This window comes from Juglans microcarpa x Juglans regia, chromosome 7D (genome assembly GCF_004785595.1).
Source record: "Juglans microcarpa x Juglans regia isolate MS1-56 chromosome 7D, Jm3101_v1.0, whole genome shotgun sequence".
In the NCBI taxonomy this organism is placed as follows: Eukaryota; Viridiplantae; Streptophyta; class Magnoliopsida; order Fagales; family Juglandaceae; genus Juglans; species Juglans microcarpa x Juglans regia.
In genome coordinates this window covers 22,001,269-22,018,363 of record NC_054606.1, presented here as the reverse complement: position 1 = coordinate 22,018,363, position 17,095 = coordinate 22,001,269, and the positions used below count along the sequence as shown (strand labels likewise).

Sequence of the window (17,095 nt, the reverse complement as noted above, 5' to 3'; positions counted from 1 at the left end):
TTATTTAGTATAAAGCAATTACAAATATTAATGTAATTAACTAAATGCAATCATATACAAAATGTGAAAACTAAAAAGCTTAATATATTGACAATTAACATAGATTCATAATATTAATACATTGACATATTCTAACTCTAAGTTAGTAACAAATTAGCAATTAACATCATAAATATAAATATAATTACTTACTTTTTTAATCACTTAATTAAATAATCCACATTGAATAGTTTATTTAATTTTAATTTTAGTAATTTAAATAATTTTTTTAATTAAATTATGTGTCAACAAGATAAAAGAATAACACTATACCTCATCTGCCAAACACAAAACGGCGCCGTTTAGTATAAAACAGGACTTAAACGGTACCGTTTAAGTCTAGGGGGAGAATTTTGAAACTAAGTTGCATGAAGCAGCATCGTTTCATGCAGCTCGAATTTTTTTTTTTTTTAATAAATCGTTTGTTGAAACGGCGCCGTTTGGGTCCAATTTCAATCCAAACGGTGCCGTTTCAACAAGTTTTCGTCACTTCATCCCCTCTCCCCTCAGTTTTCAGTTTTCAGTTTTCACTTTCACTTCCCCCCACTCCCCCGAAAGGCGAAAACCCTAGCCCTCCCTCCCTCGCATCCCCCTTCCCCTCCAGCCCCTCCGACACCTCCATGACTTCATCGAAGTTCTCTCTACAGACGACGCTTGTCTCTCAGAATCTCTGTCTCACTCTCTCGTCTCTCTGCCTCACTCTCTTGTCTCTATCTCTCTATCCCCTCACCGGCCGTTGCACATAACTTAGCTACAGAACCGCAGCCTACCATGCACAGACCCTCGGCCTCACCTCACCCTTTCTTCGATTCTCACGGACCCACGGTAATTTATTTTTGTGTTTTTTAAATTACTTTGAAATATGTTAGAACCGTAGATGGTATTTGTTTTATTAGGGTTTTTGAATCCGAAATTTAGGATTTTTGTGATTGTGTTTATGATTGTGTCTGTGTTATTAGGGTTTTGTGATTGAGTTTGTGTTATTAGGGTTTTATGAATAGGTTTATAACTTTAAGAAAATGGGATAATTGCATCTGAGATATTGCATCTGGTTTATATATATATATATATTGTCAATATGTAGTAAATTACAATTAAATGGCATCCAATTCACAAATATTTCAAACATGGTACATGGTCACTTCCTGATTATTCAGCAGTGCCCAAGAAATTATTGTATTGATTGAAAAACATTGTAACAATTTTCATCATAATCACTATCAATATAAACAAAATCATCTCTAAGTTTGAATAGGTAATGAGAACTGAAACATCTTTAAATGTTGCTCAAAACTATCAAAATCAATTAAGAATCATATAGTAATTTGCATGCACTGAAAGATGACAAACTGTCAAACTTACATTTTAAAAAAATTGAAAAATCAGACCGGACCGGACCGAAAACCGGTAAAACTGGAAGTACCGGTTTAGGAGGGTAACCGGTGCGTAATCGATTTTGGAAAATGCAAAATCGGTACATACCAGTTCGGTCCTAAGTTTTATCCAAAACCGAACCGAACCGAACCGGTTACACCCCTATGCAAAACCACGCTTGATTCACTGGATTCTACTACTTTAAGAGTTCAACATCAACATTAAGGATAAGAAATGAGTTGAAAACGTGGTAGCTGACCACCTCTCTAGATTGACATCATCCTCCTATTCAAATGTCAGCCTTCCTCTTGATGATAGTTTCCCGGATGAGCAGTTGTTTGTGATTAATAGAGCTCACTGGTATGCTGACATAGTTAATTATCTAGTGACTGAGCGAATGCCTTCTGAATGGTCCACCCAAAATAAGCGTCGATTCTCTCTGAGGTACAACACTTTTACTTTGATGATCCATATCTTTTCAAATATTGTTCGGATCAATTGATTCGAAGATGCATTCCTGATGATGAGTTTTCTTCTGTGTTGAGATTTTGTCATATGGGTGCATGTGGTGGTCATTTTTCAGCAAATAAAGCAGTCGTTAAAATTTTGCAAAGCGGTTTTAACTGGCCTTCCATGTTTAAAGAAGCTTATCATTTTTGTAAGGCTTGTGAGTCTTGTCAAAAATTGGGATCCATTAGCAAAAGAGACATGATGCCTCTTTCCCCTATTCTTACCTTAAAAATTTTTTATTGTTGAGGAATAGACTTCATGGGACCTTTTCCAGTTTCCTTTGGAAGCATATATATTTTATTAGTTGTGGATTATGTTTCAAAATAGGTGGAGGCCATCGCTTGCAAAACAAATGACCATCGTGTTGTCCAAAGTTATCATTAGTGATGGGGGTTCTCATTTTTGCAACAAACCATTTTCTACACTCTTGAAGAAATATGGTATCACACACCGAGTTTCTACTCCTTATCACCTTCAAACAAATGGGCAAGCAGAATTGGCAAACAGAGAGATAAAAATTATTTTAGAGAAAACTATCAATCCTAATAGGAAAGATTGGTCAATTAAGCTTATTGATGCTTTGTGGGCTTATAGGACAGCTTTTAAAACAAATCTAGAGATGTCCCCTTATCGATTAATTTATGGTAAAGCTTGTCATTTACTTGTTGATATTCAGCATTGAGCTCTTTGAGCTATAAAGCATGTTAACATGTCACTTGATGAACCTTCAGGGTTAAGAAAATTGTAGATTAATGAATTGGATGAAGCTCGTCGGGATGCTTATGACAATGCTCAGCTAGCGAAGGAACGCATGAAAATTCTACATGATCAGAAAATTCATCCAAAGCATTTTACACTTGGCCAGGAAGTTCTTTTTTATAACTCTCGCTTACATATTTTTCTTGGTAAATTGAAATTCCGATGGAGTGGGCCGTACATTGTAAATAAAGTTCATCCTCACGACGCGATAGATATTGTCAATCCGAAGAATGGCAATTGCTTCATTGTCAATGGACAACGTCTAAAGCTGTTTCTGAAAGTCTTCGATCCATATGAAGAGATCTTGCTTGTGCAAGATTCTAGGGAAGTGTTTTGATTTTTTTTCTCTTTACAGTTTTCTTTACTTGCATTTTGTTTGCTTTTATTTATTGTTTTGCTTTGATTTTATATTTCATGTTGATCTTTTGTTTTGCTTGCTTATTTCTATGCACTTTGATTTTTTTTTTCATTCGATTCATTGAGGACCATGTCTTTCATTAGTTGGGGGGTAGCGTGTGAGCACAGATTTTAAAAAAAAAATTGCATTAATGTGATGTGCATTGATACACATATGATTGACACACACTCAATTTCTGGTATTTTATGAAATCTGAGCATATTGGTAGAGTAGTTGAGCGGAATCATTTTGTGAAGATTTATTTTTAAGCTTAAGCATAGAGCATGATTTTAATGCATCATATTTTGTTGATGTGTGGCTTGAAACATCGGGATGCTATACTCATTGAGATGAGACTTGGTGAGATTTTTGTAGAATGAAGGGCAAATTTTGAAGGACATTTTGCACATGCTTACGCTTGTAGTGTTCCTTATTTACTGTTCACTGATTTAATACAGAAGAAGTAAACTGCAGGACTACCGACCCATGCTTTCCAAAAAAAAGAAAAAAAAAAGAAAAGAAAAGAGATTTGAAAAGAGTAAAAAAAAATAGATAAAGGCAGCTTATTGAGATTTCCTAAATAAAGGGCAAGAAACAGTTACCCAAGACTTTGGGGTTGAGTATTCAATCTTTAAAAATAGAGCTGGCGTGAAAACTGCTAGTCTCTTGAGCTTTGAGGTAGTAGAATCAGCAATGATTAATCTTAAGGTTGAAAAATCCTATGACAAATCATGGCTACTAATGAGGAACACACAACCAGTTTAGCTCCACACACACATTTGAGTTCTGGGACATTTGTCTTAATTCTATGTGAAAGATTGTTGAGATAGTCTTGGTGGGTATAGCTCTTGAGGGTTGAGTAGTAACGTGTCACTTTTGTGAGAATTCATAATTGTGTTTGATTGTTTCTCTTTGGATTTCGATCTTTATGCAATATTCAACTCAATTAATTTTTACTATTTTGCTCAAGGATTAGCAAAACGCTAGTTGGGGGGTGTGATTGAGCTGAATTATTGAATTTTTTATACATTTAGAACCAATATATTTTATTTATTTCATTACATTATTATTAGTTTTACATGAAAAAATGGTTAAGATGAATAAATCTGAGTTGTGATTTAAATTGGTTACTAGCATGATTTATGCTTAATTTTATAACTTGTGATTTAATTAGACAATGTTCATTCACGTGCACAACATATTTTCGATATTCTATTATTCTTATTTTATTTTATTTCTAATTTCAAATTCAATGGACTTTCAAGTGGGCAAGATGTTGGAACAACCTAAGAACTTTCAACGAGTGTAGGACTCTTCAAATAAGGATAATGATGGGGTTTGAGAGTAATAAGGATCAGAGTCCAAAATGCGTTAGGAGACAGAATAGATATACTTTAGTATTTTAATCATAACTTTCTGCTCAAATATTTGATTGATACGATTCTTGATGTGTTGGAAAGCTATCTTAAAGGGATACAAAGTTTTCTCTAATAAAAATTTCCAAATTTGAACTCTTGAAGCACATACGTGGCTGTCAAGTTGGATCCAAAAATTTAAGCGATTTTATGTGCGGGAATATGAAGACATTAGGGTTTCTTTCCTACCCTATTTAAGGATATCATTAGCACGAAATTGGATACTTTTGGAGAGCAGAGCCGCACATTTGAAGAACTCTTCCGAGGTCCAATTGCCGCTTCAGTTGCTTCCTTCATTACCTACCACCTCCATCTCTATCTATTTGGCTTGCTCTTTTCACTCTTTACTTTTTATTTAATTTCGGTTTAAATTTTATGGAATATTTTTAAGATTTTTGGCTTAGAATTTTGGGCAATTTATTTGCTGTTTATTTACTTCGTGTTATTTATTTTTCTTGCTCTTTTAAGATTTTCATTGAACAGTGATTACAATTGCTATGGATTAATTTTGAGAATTTGTGATTTGAATACAAGGATGAACCCTAGAATCTTATTTTGGGACTTTTCAATTCTCAATTCGTATTTTGTCAATTACTTTATAATCTAGTTTAATTCTTAGTTTAATTTTATTAATCTCTTAGTTCCATTGCATATTAGATTGATTAAAGTTTAATTAGGACTTCAATAATTTCAGTTTATTGTTTAATTTTTAGATTAATTAAGATTGTTTAGTTTAGTTGATTCTTTGATTGTTAATTTCAATTTGTTAGTAATTTACATTTCACTTCGACACTCAAAAATCTAAAAGTATGAATCTAGTCCATGACTAATGCCTTTTTCATTCTTGTTGCACTCTTCCATCCATTGCACATACCATCATTTTTATTTTCTCTTTGTGAATATTTTCACCATTTTAAACGAGTTTGATTTTAAGTAACTTTCCTTGAGGAGACGATCTAGGAATTTATTTCTAATTATTACGCGACATCCTCCTGCACTTGGGATAGCTTTTGTGCTACTTATTTTTGAGTGAGTCACAACGCCTATTGAAGTAGATACCATTGATGTCGAGAGCTATATGCTTGAATTGGATAACTTTATGGCTTTAAATGATTATTTACCTAAAGTTAATGTTTTTATTATTTAATTTATAATTTATACGATTTTGTAGACCTAATAGTGAACCCCATACTAATTGTGGATAACTGAGACAGACGCACTGAGGGATGGAGAACCCCCTGACCCCGTTATTGATGAGAAACTCAATACCATCATGCAAAACTCGTCAAAGTAGGAGATGAATGTGAGTTCATAATGTGTTCTATTTTATGTCATGTATCACTTGACTAGTGGTTCAGAAGTCTATAATTAAATGACTAAAGAAAAGATAGTGCATCTGATCAGTAAAACTTCATACAGGAAATCACTATTGAGTCATTGAATCAAATGCATAGACTGTCAGGACTAATGCAGGACTATGGCTGTTTGAATCAAATCTAAAATGCTATGAATTTAAATTTATTGCGAATTTATGGTTTTAAATTTAAATTTATCGTTTGCACACATTAAATTATCTATTTTTGTGTTGTATGTGATGTGGTCATTGTATTTAAATTTTAGTTTTTGTACATTTTTTTTACAGTATTTTAGATTTTTTTACATTATTTTGTCTTTACTTTTAAATATCTTCAAACAGGTGTGGGCATATTTGTCGTTCAGATCAGGTCGTGGGCCTATGCCCAGTCTGATTAGGTTTATTAGGCCTAAAGCCCACTTCAACTCCAAGCTTTGACTCCGATCGGAGTTGGAGTCGGAGTCGAAGTGCATATTAACACCGGAGTCGGAGGTCGGAGGTGGGCATTCTGGCTCCGACTGGAGTCAGAGCCCACCCCTACAAAAAGACTTTTAACTCATCTTATATTATCTAATTATTATAACTCTTTCAAATTTCTACATAAAATACAAGAAATAATTCAATTTTTTCAATTTACAAAATAAAAATAATATTAAAAAGTAATATTTTATTCAATCTTCATCTCATATCATTTTATCTCAACTAACTATCCAAATTTCTCCTTAACGTTCATACATTCTCTATAATGAACCTAGCCTCTATTAAGAATCAAGCCCAACTTTTTTTTTCTTATTTTCTCTCTTGTTTTCTACCCCTCGGCACTCCTTCTCTCCCACAGAGTCACATAGATTGATACATTTTGCGCAGCCCCTCACCACCTGTGTCTTTCCAGTCGTCTGTTTCCACTCCATGCCGATAAGTTCTCCACCCGTATCTCTCTCGTGCTCTCATTCTCTCTCCCTGCACTGTGGTGTCGCAGTGGCCACATATCATACATTATTCATAATAATTTTCTTCAAAATCATGGGCATAAATGAGAGTAAAAAAAATAAAAGACAAGAGAGAGGTTAAACAAAAACATCACTAGACATGGATCACGCTGACATGAAATTATAAGCTGAGTGGGTGTTCATGGTGACATCAAAATGTATTACATTTTCATTTAGCTACCGTTTGGATTCGAAAAATGTTTCATCTCATCTCATCTTATCATTACAACATTTTCAAATTCTCACACAAAATACAATAAACAATTCAACTTTTTCAAATCTCAAAACAATAATAAGCATTCAAATTAGGGCTGTAAATGAATCAGTCTGTTCGATAGCCTGCTTGGTACTTACTCGGTTAAACTCGAATCGAATTTGACTCGTGAAAAAAAAAGTTCATTTGTGAAAGCAGATATCCGCTCGATTTGTAAATGATACATACCTGACAAAACTCGACTCGACTCAGCTCAAGCTCGTTAAGGCTCATTCGTTTATGTTCGAGTCGACTCGTTAGCTCGACTCGATTAAAACTTATTTATATATTAATAAATATATATATATATATACACACAACTATGTATGTATACATATATATATATGTATTAGCTAATAATATAAGCATACCACTTTTATAATTAAATATATAATATGTAATCTAATTACTTATGTCTATATAGTGAATATACTTCATAGATATATTTTAGAATTTGTATAATAATTAGTCGATAAAATTTAATAATTTTATATATTAGTATGTGGAAATCATATATGAAATAGATATATACTGTCATATTAAGTGCATGTATTAATAATATATGTAGGCATATAATATATTGTTATTTTGGATAAATATCAACTAGTTAGATATTAATTATTTATAAATTTTTTAAAATTTTATAATTCAATAGAGGTTCTACTTGTTAGTTGTATAAATTTAATATTAGATCTTTTATTTTTTATTTAATTTATTAAATATTAAATCTTATTCAAAAAATAAAAAAAATATACAATTCGAGTTCGAGCTCGGCTCGATTCGAACTTGTTTGTGGAACGAACTTGAGTTGAGAGTTTAATTTATCAAGTCGATCTCAAACAAAGAATAAAAAAAAATATTGAGCTCAAACTCAAGCTGAATATTTTGAGTTGAGCCGAGCTCAACAAGCCAAAGATCGGCTCGACTACATCCAGCTCGACTACATCCCTAATTCAAATAGATGGGCAGCAAGGATTGTAAGCATTGAAATGGACGGGCAGCAAGGATGTCGGCATCATTATTTGATGTATTTATTCTGCAAACGTAGCCTTTACAATTCCTACGTTATAAGTCAATTATACTAATTTGTTTTTCTTAAAAGTTATTTTTGGTCTCGTCTATTTTTATAGATTAGATAAAATGAGTTAAATTGATATTAAAGTTAAAAGTTGAATAAAATATTATTAGAATATATTTTTTAATATTATTTTTGTTTTAAAATTTAAAAAAATTGAATTTTTTATTTTATTTTATATAAAAATTTAAAAAAATTATAATAATTAAATAAGATGATATGAAATAAGTTAACAGAGATTGTAAAAATAAACGAGACTAATTTCATTTGATATACTAATTATTAGAATGAAATATTATTTTTTTGGAATAGATAAAAAATATAAAATAACTTTTTTTTTTTACCTAATTGTAAATGAAGTGTTTTTTAATGAGTTTGTAATTTAAAAAAAATGTTTAAGAAATTTAAAACATGTTTGAAAAAGAAAATAATAAAAGTTTTTTTGTACAGTTGGCAGACCGTAGAAGTGTTCGATGGATTTTCTTCCCTTCAGCACTGAAACGGTGCGTTTCCATGGGCTTCCAATACACTGCGTTTTGGGTTCTTAACATTTCAACCCTCATCTTCCCACACTCGACTAAGAGCATTAGTATTGGATTTATTATTTTCATATTCAAAATTTGATAAAAAGTACATATTTTTTATAAATAAAAAACGTCTCTATTCATAACCCTATATTAAATTAGTTATTAGATTCATCAAAATAATAATATAATATTATTTTGTTAATAATAATATTTTTAATTTATTTTTTTCATATTTTACAATTACACTAACTATATTTTAATTAATATTTTAATTTGATATTTAAATTATTATTTCTTAACTTAAATATATTGTGGCTCAAAATTAAGAAATAATAATTTAAATAAATAAAATAATAGTTATAGAATGTGAATAGTAAGTCTTTAAATTTGAAAATAAAGATGAATATACTATAATTAAAAATTTGACATTTAAACATATGATAAATCTAATGTAAAAATTTTAAAGTTAAAATCATCAAATTTTAAAGATTAGACTCGAGTTTAATAATAGTGCTCTAAAATCACTTCCGTCTTCTCGTTCCTCGTAACTCTTCTGTTCTTTATTCTCATATTTTTTAAAATATTATTATTTATTATTTTATTATTATTTTTTATATAATTTTTATTATTATTCAATATTCTATCTGAGAATTCACTAGCCCAACGCAATCTTACTTCCTCGAATCAGAGAAATGTCGGAAGCAAAAGACCCTGCGATCAAGCTCTTCGGGAAGAAATGTCCTGTGCTGTCTGCTATCTCAGGTTTTCCTCCATTCTATGTTTCATCCTCTTAATCTCTCATCCTTTCCGATCTGATTTGGGTGTTAAGCAACCCAGATCCTTTTCTTTTCGAGCTGTGCGGTTTCTTGGTTCTGACTGATTTCTTTGCTGAGTCAATATCCTTTTTAGCTAGTTGGGGTATTCGGATCTGTAATTTTAGTTGTTGCAAAATCTTGTTTTCTTATGCAGTAGTTTCGATCTGATTTGAGTGTTAAGCAGCCCATATATTTTTCTTTTCGAGCTATGCGGTTTCTTTGGACTTCTTAAACTGTAGTCAAACTGTGAAAACTTCTAGTTTTGAGATGACGAACACCAATAAATTTGCTGTTGTGTCTGCTATACCCGTTATCCTTCTTTATTTGGCCTTCGCATCGATCCATGTTATTCTGGCCCAAAACTTTGTTCCGACCGAGAAAGTCCTCCTAGATTGTGGAGCAACCTCGGAAACCACTGATACCGATGGCCGGAAGTGGACCTCAGATGTTAAGTCCAAGTATCTAATGGCGGGTGGGAACTCCAGCACCTCCGAAGCTGCTACTCAGGACCCTTCGGTTCCTCAAGTCCCTTACATGACTGCTAGGGTCTTCTACTCCAATTTTACATATAGTATTCCTGTTATCTCCGGTCGTAAATTTGTACGGCTTTACTTCTACCCTGCTTCTTATGCGGGCTTAACTGCCTCCAATTCCATCTTCTCGGTGACGGCAGGGTCGTATACTCTGCTCAACAACTTCAGTGTTTCACAGACCACGGAAGCTTTGAATTTTGCATTTATTGTGAAAGAGTATTCGATAAATGTTGATGGTGACAAATTGGATATAACTTTCGTCCCGTCTCCCAAAGCTCCGAAGGCCTTTGCATTCGTGAATGGGATTGAGATTGTATCAATGCCCAACATTTATGGTTCCACTGATGGAAGTCCCATGATTGTGGGCCAGTCTGCTCCTTTTGAGATCGGCAATAGCACTGCTCTTGAGAATGTTTATCGCTTGAATGTGGGTGGAAATGATATCTCGCCATCCAAGGATACAGGTCTTTATAGATCTTGGTATGACGACTCGCCATACCTCTATGGGGCTGCGCTCGGGTTACATTGGCTGCTGATCCAAACACAACCATTGTGTATCCGACAGATGTGCCTACTTATGTTGCACCAGTTAATGTTTATAGCACTGCAAGATCAATGGGGCCAAATCCTCAGATCAATCTCAATTACAATTTGACTTGGATTTTCTCAGTCGACTCAGGATTCACTTACCTAGTTCGGCTTCATTTCTGCGAGATTGCCCCAAATATAACCAAGATCAATCAAAGAGTGTTTGATATCTTCCTTTACAATCAAACTGCTATGAGTGGGGCGGATGTTCTTGCATGGGCAGGTCAGCAAGATGATGTTCCAGTGTACAAGGATTATGTGGTTCTTGTTCCAAGTGGAAGCCCACAGCAGGATCTGTGGCTTGAACTACATCCAGATGCGTCTGACAAGCCCAACTATTATGATGCAATCCTGAATGGAATAGAAATATTCAAAGTTAATGATTCAAAGGGTAATCTCGCAGGGCCTAATCCTACTCCTCTTCCTAGACAGGATGTGATTGACCCACCAAAGGCTAGACCATCATCTGGTAATGGTAAAACAAAGAATCAGAAAGTGATTATCATTGGGGTTGTTAGTGGTGGAATCACCTTAGCCCTTGTTGTTGGCTTCTTTCTTATTGCTGCTTCCCGTTGCTGTAGGCATGGGAAGGAGTCAAGTGCAAGTGAAGGTCCTTCAGGGTGGCTTCCACTTTCTCTATATGGTAATTCACATTCTGCTGGTTCTGCCAAGACAAACGCTACAGGAAGCTACGCGTCCTCACTTCCTTCAAACCTTTGCCGCCACTTCTCATTTGCTGAGATCAAGGCAGCCACCAAGAACTTTGACGAGGCTCTTCTCCTTGGGGTTGGAGGTTTTGGTAAAGTTTACAAGGGAGAAGTTGATGGTGGAACAACCAAAGTGGCAATCAAGCGTGGAAACCCACTCTCCGACCAAGGAGTACATGAGTTCCAAACTGAAATTGAAATGCTTTCAAAACTTCGCCATCGCCACCTTGTCTCATTGATTGGCTATTGTGAAGAAAACTGTGAAATGATTCTTGTTTATGACTACATGGCTTATGGAACTCTGCGTGAGCATCTTTACAAGAGCCAAAAACCTCCACTGCCCTGGAAGCTAAGGCTTGAGATCTGCATTGGAGCTGCTCGTGGCTTACACTATCTCCACACTGGCGCCAAGCACACCATTATCCACCGAGATGTTAAGACAACAAACATCCTTTTAGATGAGAAGTGGGTTGCTAAGGTTTCTGATTTTGGTTTATCTAAAACAGGTCCTACATTGGATAACACGCATGTCAGCACTGTTGTTAAAGGTAGTTTTGGGTATTTGGATCCTGAGTACTTCAGGAGGCAGCAACTGACCGAAAAATCTGATGTTTACTCATTTGGAGTTGTTCTTTTTGAGATCTTGTGTGCTCGCCCAGCATTGAACCCAACACTTCCAAAGGAACAAGTGAGCTTGGCAGAGTGGGCAGCTCATTGCCACGAGAAAGGCATTCTTGATCAGATCATGGATCCTTCTCTGACGGGGAAGATTTCTTCCGAATGCTTCAAGAAGTTTGCTGAGACTGCAATGAAGTGTGTGTCTGATCAGGGCATTGAAAGGCCATCGATGGGTGATGTGTTGTGGAACCTAGAGTTTGCTTTGCAGCTACAGGAGAGTGCGGAGGAGAGTGGCCAAGGCATTGGTGGAATGGATATCGAGGAGGAGCCATTAGTGCCCCGTAAAGGGAAGGATCCTGATGCATCCCCAGGTTTTGATGGTAATGCCACCGACTCGAGGAGCAGTGGAATGAATATGAGCATAGGCGGTCGAAGTGTAGCCAGTGAAGACTCGGATGGGTTGACACCAAGTGCTGTGTTCTCGCAGATCATGAACCCAAAAGGACGTTGAGATCACAAATGATTGATTACATTGCAAACTTTGAGTAAACCGGTATGTTTTCTTCTGTCAATCGTAGCATGCAGGTCATATATGTCTCTAATTTTTATCCTTATTCGTTTAGATGCAGTTGATTTTTTTATTATTATTATTATTATTTGTTTTTGGGATGGTAATATGAGTTTCATACTATGCTACTGGTCCGTGCTCTCTCTCTCTCTCTCTCTCTCTCTCTCTCTTATGGATGAGAAATTGCAACGATAATTCATCTTGTAAAATATAATAGAAGAAAAATCATTCGAATACGTGTCATGGTGAGAGTGCGAGTTGCCAGTAATTGTGGCTACTCCATGTGGATGGGGTCCATCTTTATTTATAAATGCTAGCTTTTAAGCGCGGATTGCTATTTAGAGTGCATGACAGCGATATTGACGTGTTTTGCTTTTATGTTTCACAAAGACAGATTGGTGTAAAGAATATTTTTGAATGGAATGAAGTGGGGAGTGGGAATGGCTGTTTCTGACTTTTGCCCTCCTCAGTCCTCCCTCCTCAACGACGACTTTCTTTTCGTGAGACTCTGAGGAAGCTAGCATGGCTTGTGTCCAAACTCCAAACCCCTTTGACTCTTTGAGCTTTTTGATTATATATTATCATTTTGGATAATGCTAAGCGTCCCGCTCCCGCTAGCATTTTTTATTTATTTATTTTTATTTTTATTTCATAATTAAGAAATTATTTTTTAATTATGTTATATTTTTTTAAATATATATTTAATAGTGTTAGAAAAATACATGTAAAAAAAGGCAAAAAAAAAAAAAAAAAAACACATTAAAATAACTAACCGGAACTATTTTACTTAGTGATTAAGGAAGTATTTTATTTTATTTTATAATTTTTTTTACTTAGTGATTGAGAAAGTATTTTTTAATAATATTTTATTTTTTTATTTTTTTAAAAAAATATTTAAAAAGTATAAAAAAATACATGTAAAAAAAGATAATAAAAAAATGAAGAACAATTATACTAACTGTAGTTCTGGGAGCAGTGGACGTAGCACGGTCCTATCATTTTATTTCGTAATTTGACGTCTTGATCTACTTATCTTATAAGTAATATAAAATGGGGATATTATGTAGGAGACGATATCAAAAGCTAGACGGGAGAAAAGAGTCTTTTACATTAGAGAAATAATTTATATAAATTTTAAATAGATAAGTATTACATAAATTTTTGCCAAAAAGCAGATCCTATTTTAAATAATTCATGCGTACCGTAACTCTTCTTTTCTTTCTATGGTTTTCTAACAACCTATGTGAGTGACATCTCAGTCTTTTGGGCTAACAATTTATGTAAGAGTCCTCGTTTGTATTCGAAATTTATTTCAACTTATCCTATCTCATCATTATAATTTTTTAAATTTTTATATAAAATATAATAAAAAATTTAACTTTTTTACATCTCAAAATAATTTTATTAAATTTTCACATAAAATATAATAAATAATTTAACTTTTATTCTACTATTTACAAATCATCTCAACCTTTGCATTGATGCAGTCGCGTCTGTCATGTGATCACCGCAATCCTTTTATCTCTTGTACATGACTCTCAACTGCAATTCCTCACTTCATTTTCTTTGAGGATCCCTTCAACATGATCCTCCTCGATCTAAACCTTTTAAGTTTATTGTTATTTTTGTTTTACTTTTACGCATTGTAGTGATCATCTCCTCTCTTTTTATACCCCAAGCCACAAGCATCTCCATCCTTCCATTTTAACTACTCAATGCCCTTCAGATAACATTTCCTAATTCTAGGTCAAACTGATAATAGAGCATCTCCATCCTTCCATTTCCAAATTCTATGTCAAACTGATCATCAGCCACTCAATGTTCTCCCACCCCGGCAACCTAACACGAGGCATCTCTTGACAAATAAAAGACCACCCATTGTCAACCCAGAGTTCAAATTTTTTTGCCTGTACAGCAAGTATCCTATGAAAGCCCATCTTCCTAGATTGCTCGACGTGGAAGCCCATGAGAATAACACAATTTGTTTATTCAACTAAGCACTTACAATTTCGACAATCATTTTGAAACTTGGGATTTTAAGTAAAGAAGAAAATAAACTTTTGCATCCTCCAACTATTGGGAATAATGACCATTAAGATGGATGAGAAATAGGTGATTTCAAACAATCTTCATCGTCATCCATAGGCTTGAATCAGATAACTTTATGATTTTAAATGATTTACAAAAAGTTATTGTTTTCATTAGGGGTGGGCAAAATTCTGAGATTTCTGACTCCGTTCGAAATTCGATCCGACTCCGACTCCATCGGAGTCGGAGTGGTCGGAAAACGGTGTCGGAGGGCGGAATGGCTCCGACTCCTGATGTCGAAGTCGGAGTCGGAGTTCATTGGAACTCCGACTCCGACACCGATTTTTTTTTGAAAAAAAATCAAGTGTAAAACGACGTCGTTTTACACCTGGATTTTTTTCAAAAAAAAAATCAAACGACGCAAGACCCCCCTTCCCTTCCCTTTCCTTCTCCCTTCTCGGCTTCTTCCTTCTTCCTTCTTCCTCATTCTCTCTCAACTCTAAAGTCTCACGTCTGAACTCTAAAGTTTGAACGGCTGAACCTCCACCTTACAATCCAATCCCTCTCTGTTGCCGCCGTGAGTCCTTGCTCCTCCGTAGTGCGCGACTTCAATCCGAGCTGACCCGTACAGTGAGAACCCGATTCCGAGCCCTAAGATTAATCCGATTCATAAATTCCTTAATCCGATTCCGAGCCCGATTCCAATTCTGGGTATTTAGTTGTGATTGAGATGATTTTTTTTGTAAATTTGTAATAAGGAAATGTGTTTGGTAAAGTGTATAATGTGTTTGTAAGTTTTGTTGTATGCATGCAATGTGTTTGATAAAATGTGTAAGAGATGTTTCTAAGTGGGGAAGGAGCCTTTGCTGGTCCAACCAACATGAAAGATATTGACTGTAAATATTAAGAATATATTCTCTTGCAAACATGAGGGCAGTTTGTATTACGGGTGTGCAAAATGATGAGAAACTGTCAATGTGTGCAAAATACGGGTGTGCAAAATTATTGATGTGGCTATAATATATATTATTGAAGATTTGATGTGGCTTGTAACGTTTAGGATCAAACCAAAACGTGGGACGTGGTACTACTACGTGATAATTCGCAAGTGTATATAATTTGCAGCTATGTACTGATCATATTAGGTTAAAACTTAAAACATTTATTAGCAAGGAAATAATTTGTATTTTTCAACGATAAACATATAAGGACATTTATTGGTGAGTTATATATGAAGGTTTGGTTGCTAATTAAAATTCATTATTTTTCTCGTGCTAAACACAAATAAGATACCAAACCAATATCAAATATCGATTAGGAACTTTTCATTTTCAAGGAGACAAACATTTTTTAGTACAATCTTTAATCACTTAAGAGAGATGAAAGACTATTGATTATGGACGAACCTGTACTTGTCAAATATATTTCATCTCGACTCTTGCCTGAGGAACCTCTCTTCGAACAGACTTTTAGGTAAGGTATGCATGTATTGTAAATTGATGGTTTTTTCTGTTTTGGTCCTTATGGATAGAAAGTTTTTTAAAAATATGAATGACATGTTCAGTGAAACATAAATGTTCTCTCTATGAACGAACCCTCTATTCAGTTTCTTGTATGTTCCTTACTTGTCAAAGTTAATCTTATTCAGATGCTGGCTTAAATTAGTTTATTTTTGCGTTGGTTTAACATTTTAAATTAGCCTAGTTTATTTTTAAACTAATTTGTGGGTTCTAATTTATTTTTTCAACTTCATTGATTATGATATGGATCCTAGACCTAGTGGAGATGATCGTCCACAAGGGGATGTGGCGGATGCCAATACTACAACTCCTACACCGGTGGATACTTCCACCCTAGAGCCACGTCTAGGGCAGCTACGTCTAGAACAGCTACATCTAGAGCAGCTACATCTTGTGCGAGTAGTCGGTTCCCACTCCCAGTAGATATAGAGGATGATGATATGTTCAACGAAGAGGAGGAGATGCCCATTGAGCAAGATCAACTACCACGGCCTTCTAAAAAAAGGTCGTGGACATGGGAGCATTTCACCAAAATTCCTGGTGATATTGCGAATCCGGTAGCAAGATGCCATTATTGTAGACAACTTTGTGGATGCCATTCGAAGAAGCAAGGCACCTATGTGTTAATAGCACATCTAAATAGTTGCCAACGATATAAGATAGCGAAGGGATTGGCGGCCACTGATCAGACAAACCTCAGTTACCAAACTTCTACAGCCACTGATGGTACACAGACGAAGAAATTGGTCATCCCTCAATACGATGAGAAGATGTTGAGGGACATGCTTACAGAGATAATAATTACTGATGAGATGCCATTTACCACAGTCGAGAAAAGAGACTTTCGAAAGTTTCTAAACTTTGTTGAGCCACGATTTCCCATTCCATCAAGGTATACGGTGATGCGAGATTGTATGAAGAGGCATGCGAAAGACAAGGCAGAAATGAGGAAGATGTTTATTACCACGGGCCAGAGAGTGTCATTTACGACTGACACATGGACCTCCATACAGAACGTCTGCTACA

At 34.8% G+C, this 17,095-nt stretch overlaps 1 protein-coding gene across 1 annotated transcript; it reads left to right on the top strand.

Annotated features, from left to right (window-relative positions):
• Positions 1-9,319: 9,319 nt before the first annotated feature.
• Positions 9,320-12,599, top strand: LOC121238827 (receptor-like protein kinase FERONIA). The gene is given in 2 exon segments (XM_041135873.1): positions 9,320-10,558; positions 10,561-12,599. Coding segments are annotated over 2 exon segments (2,688 nt in total). The 5' UTR covers positions 9,320-9,774; the 3' UTR covers positions 12,465-12,599.
• Positions 12,600-17,095: the final 4,496 nt, after the last annotated feature.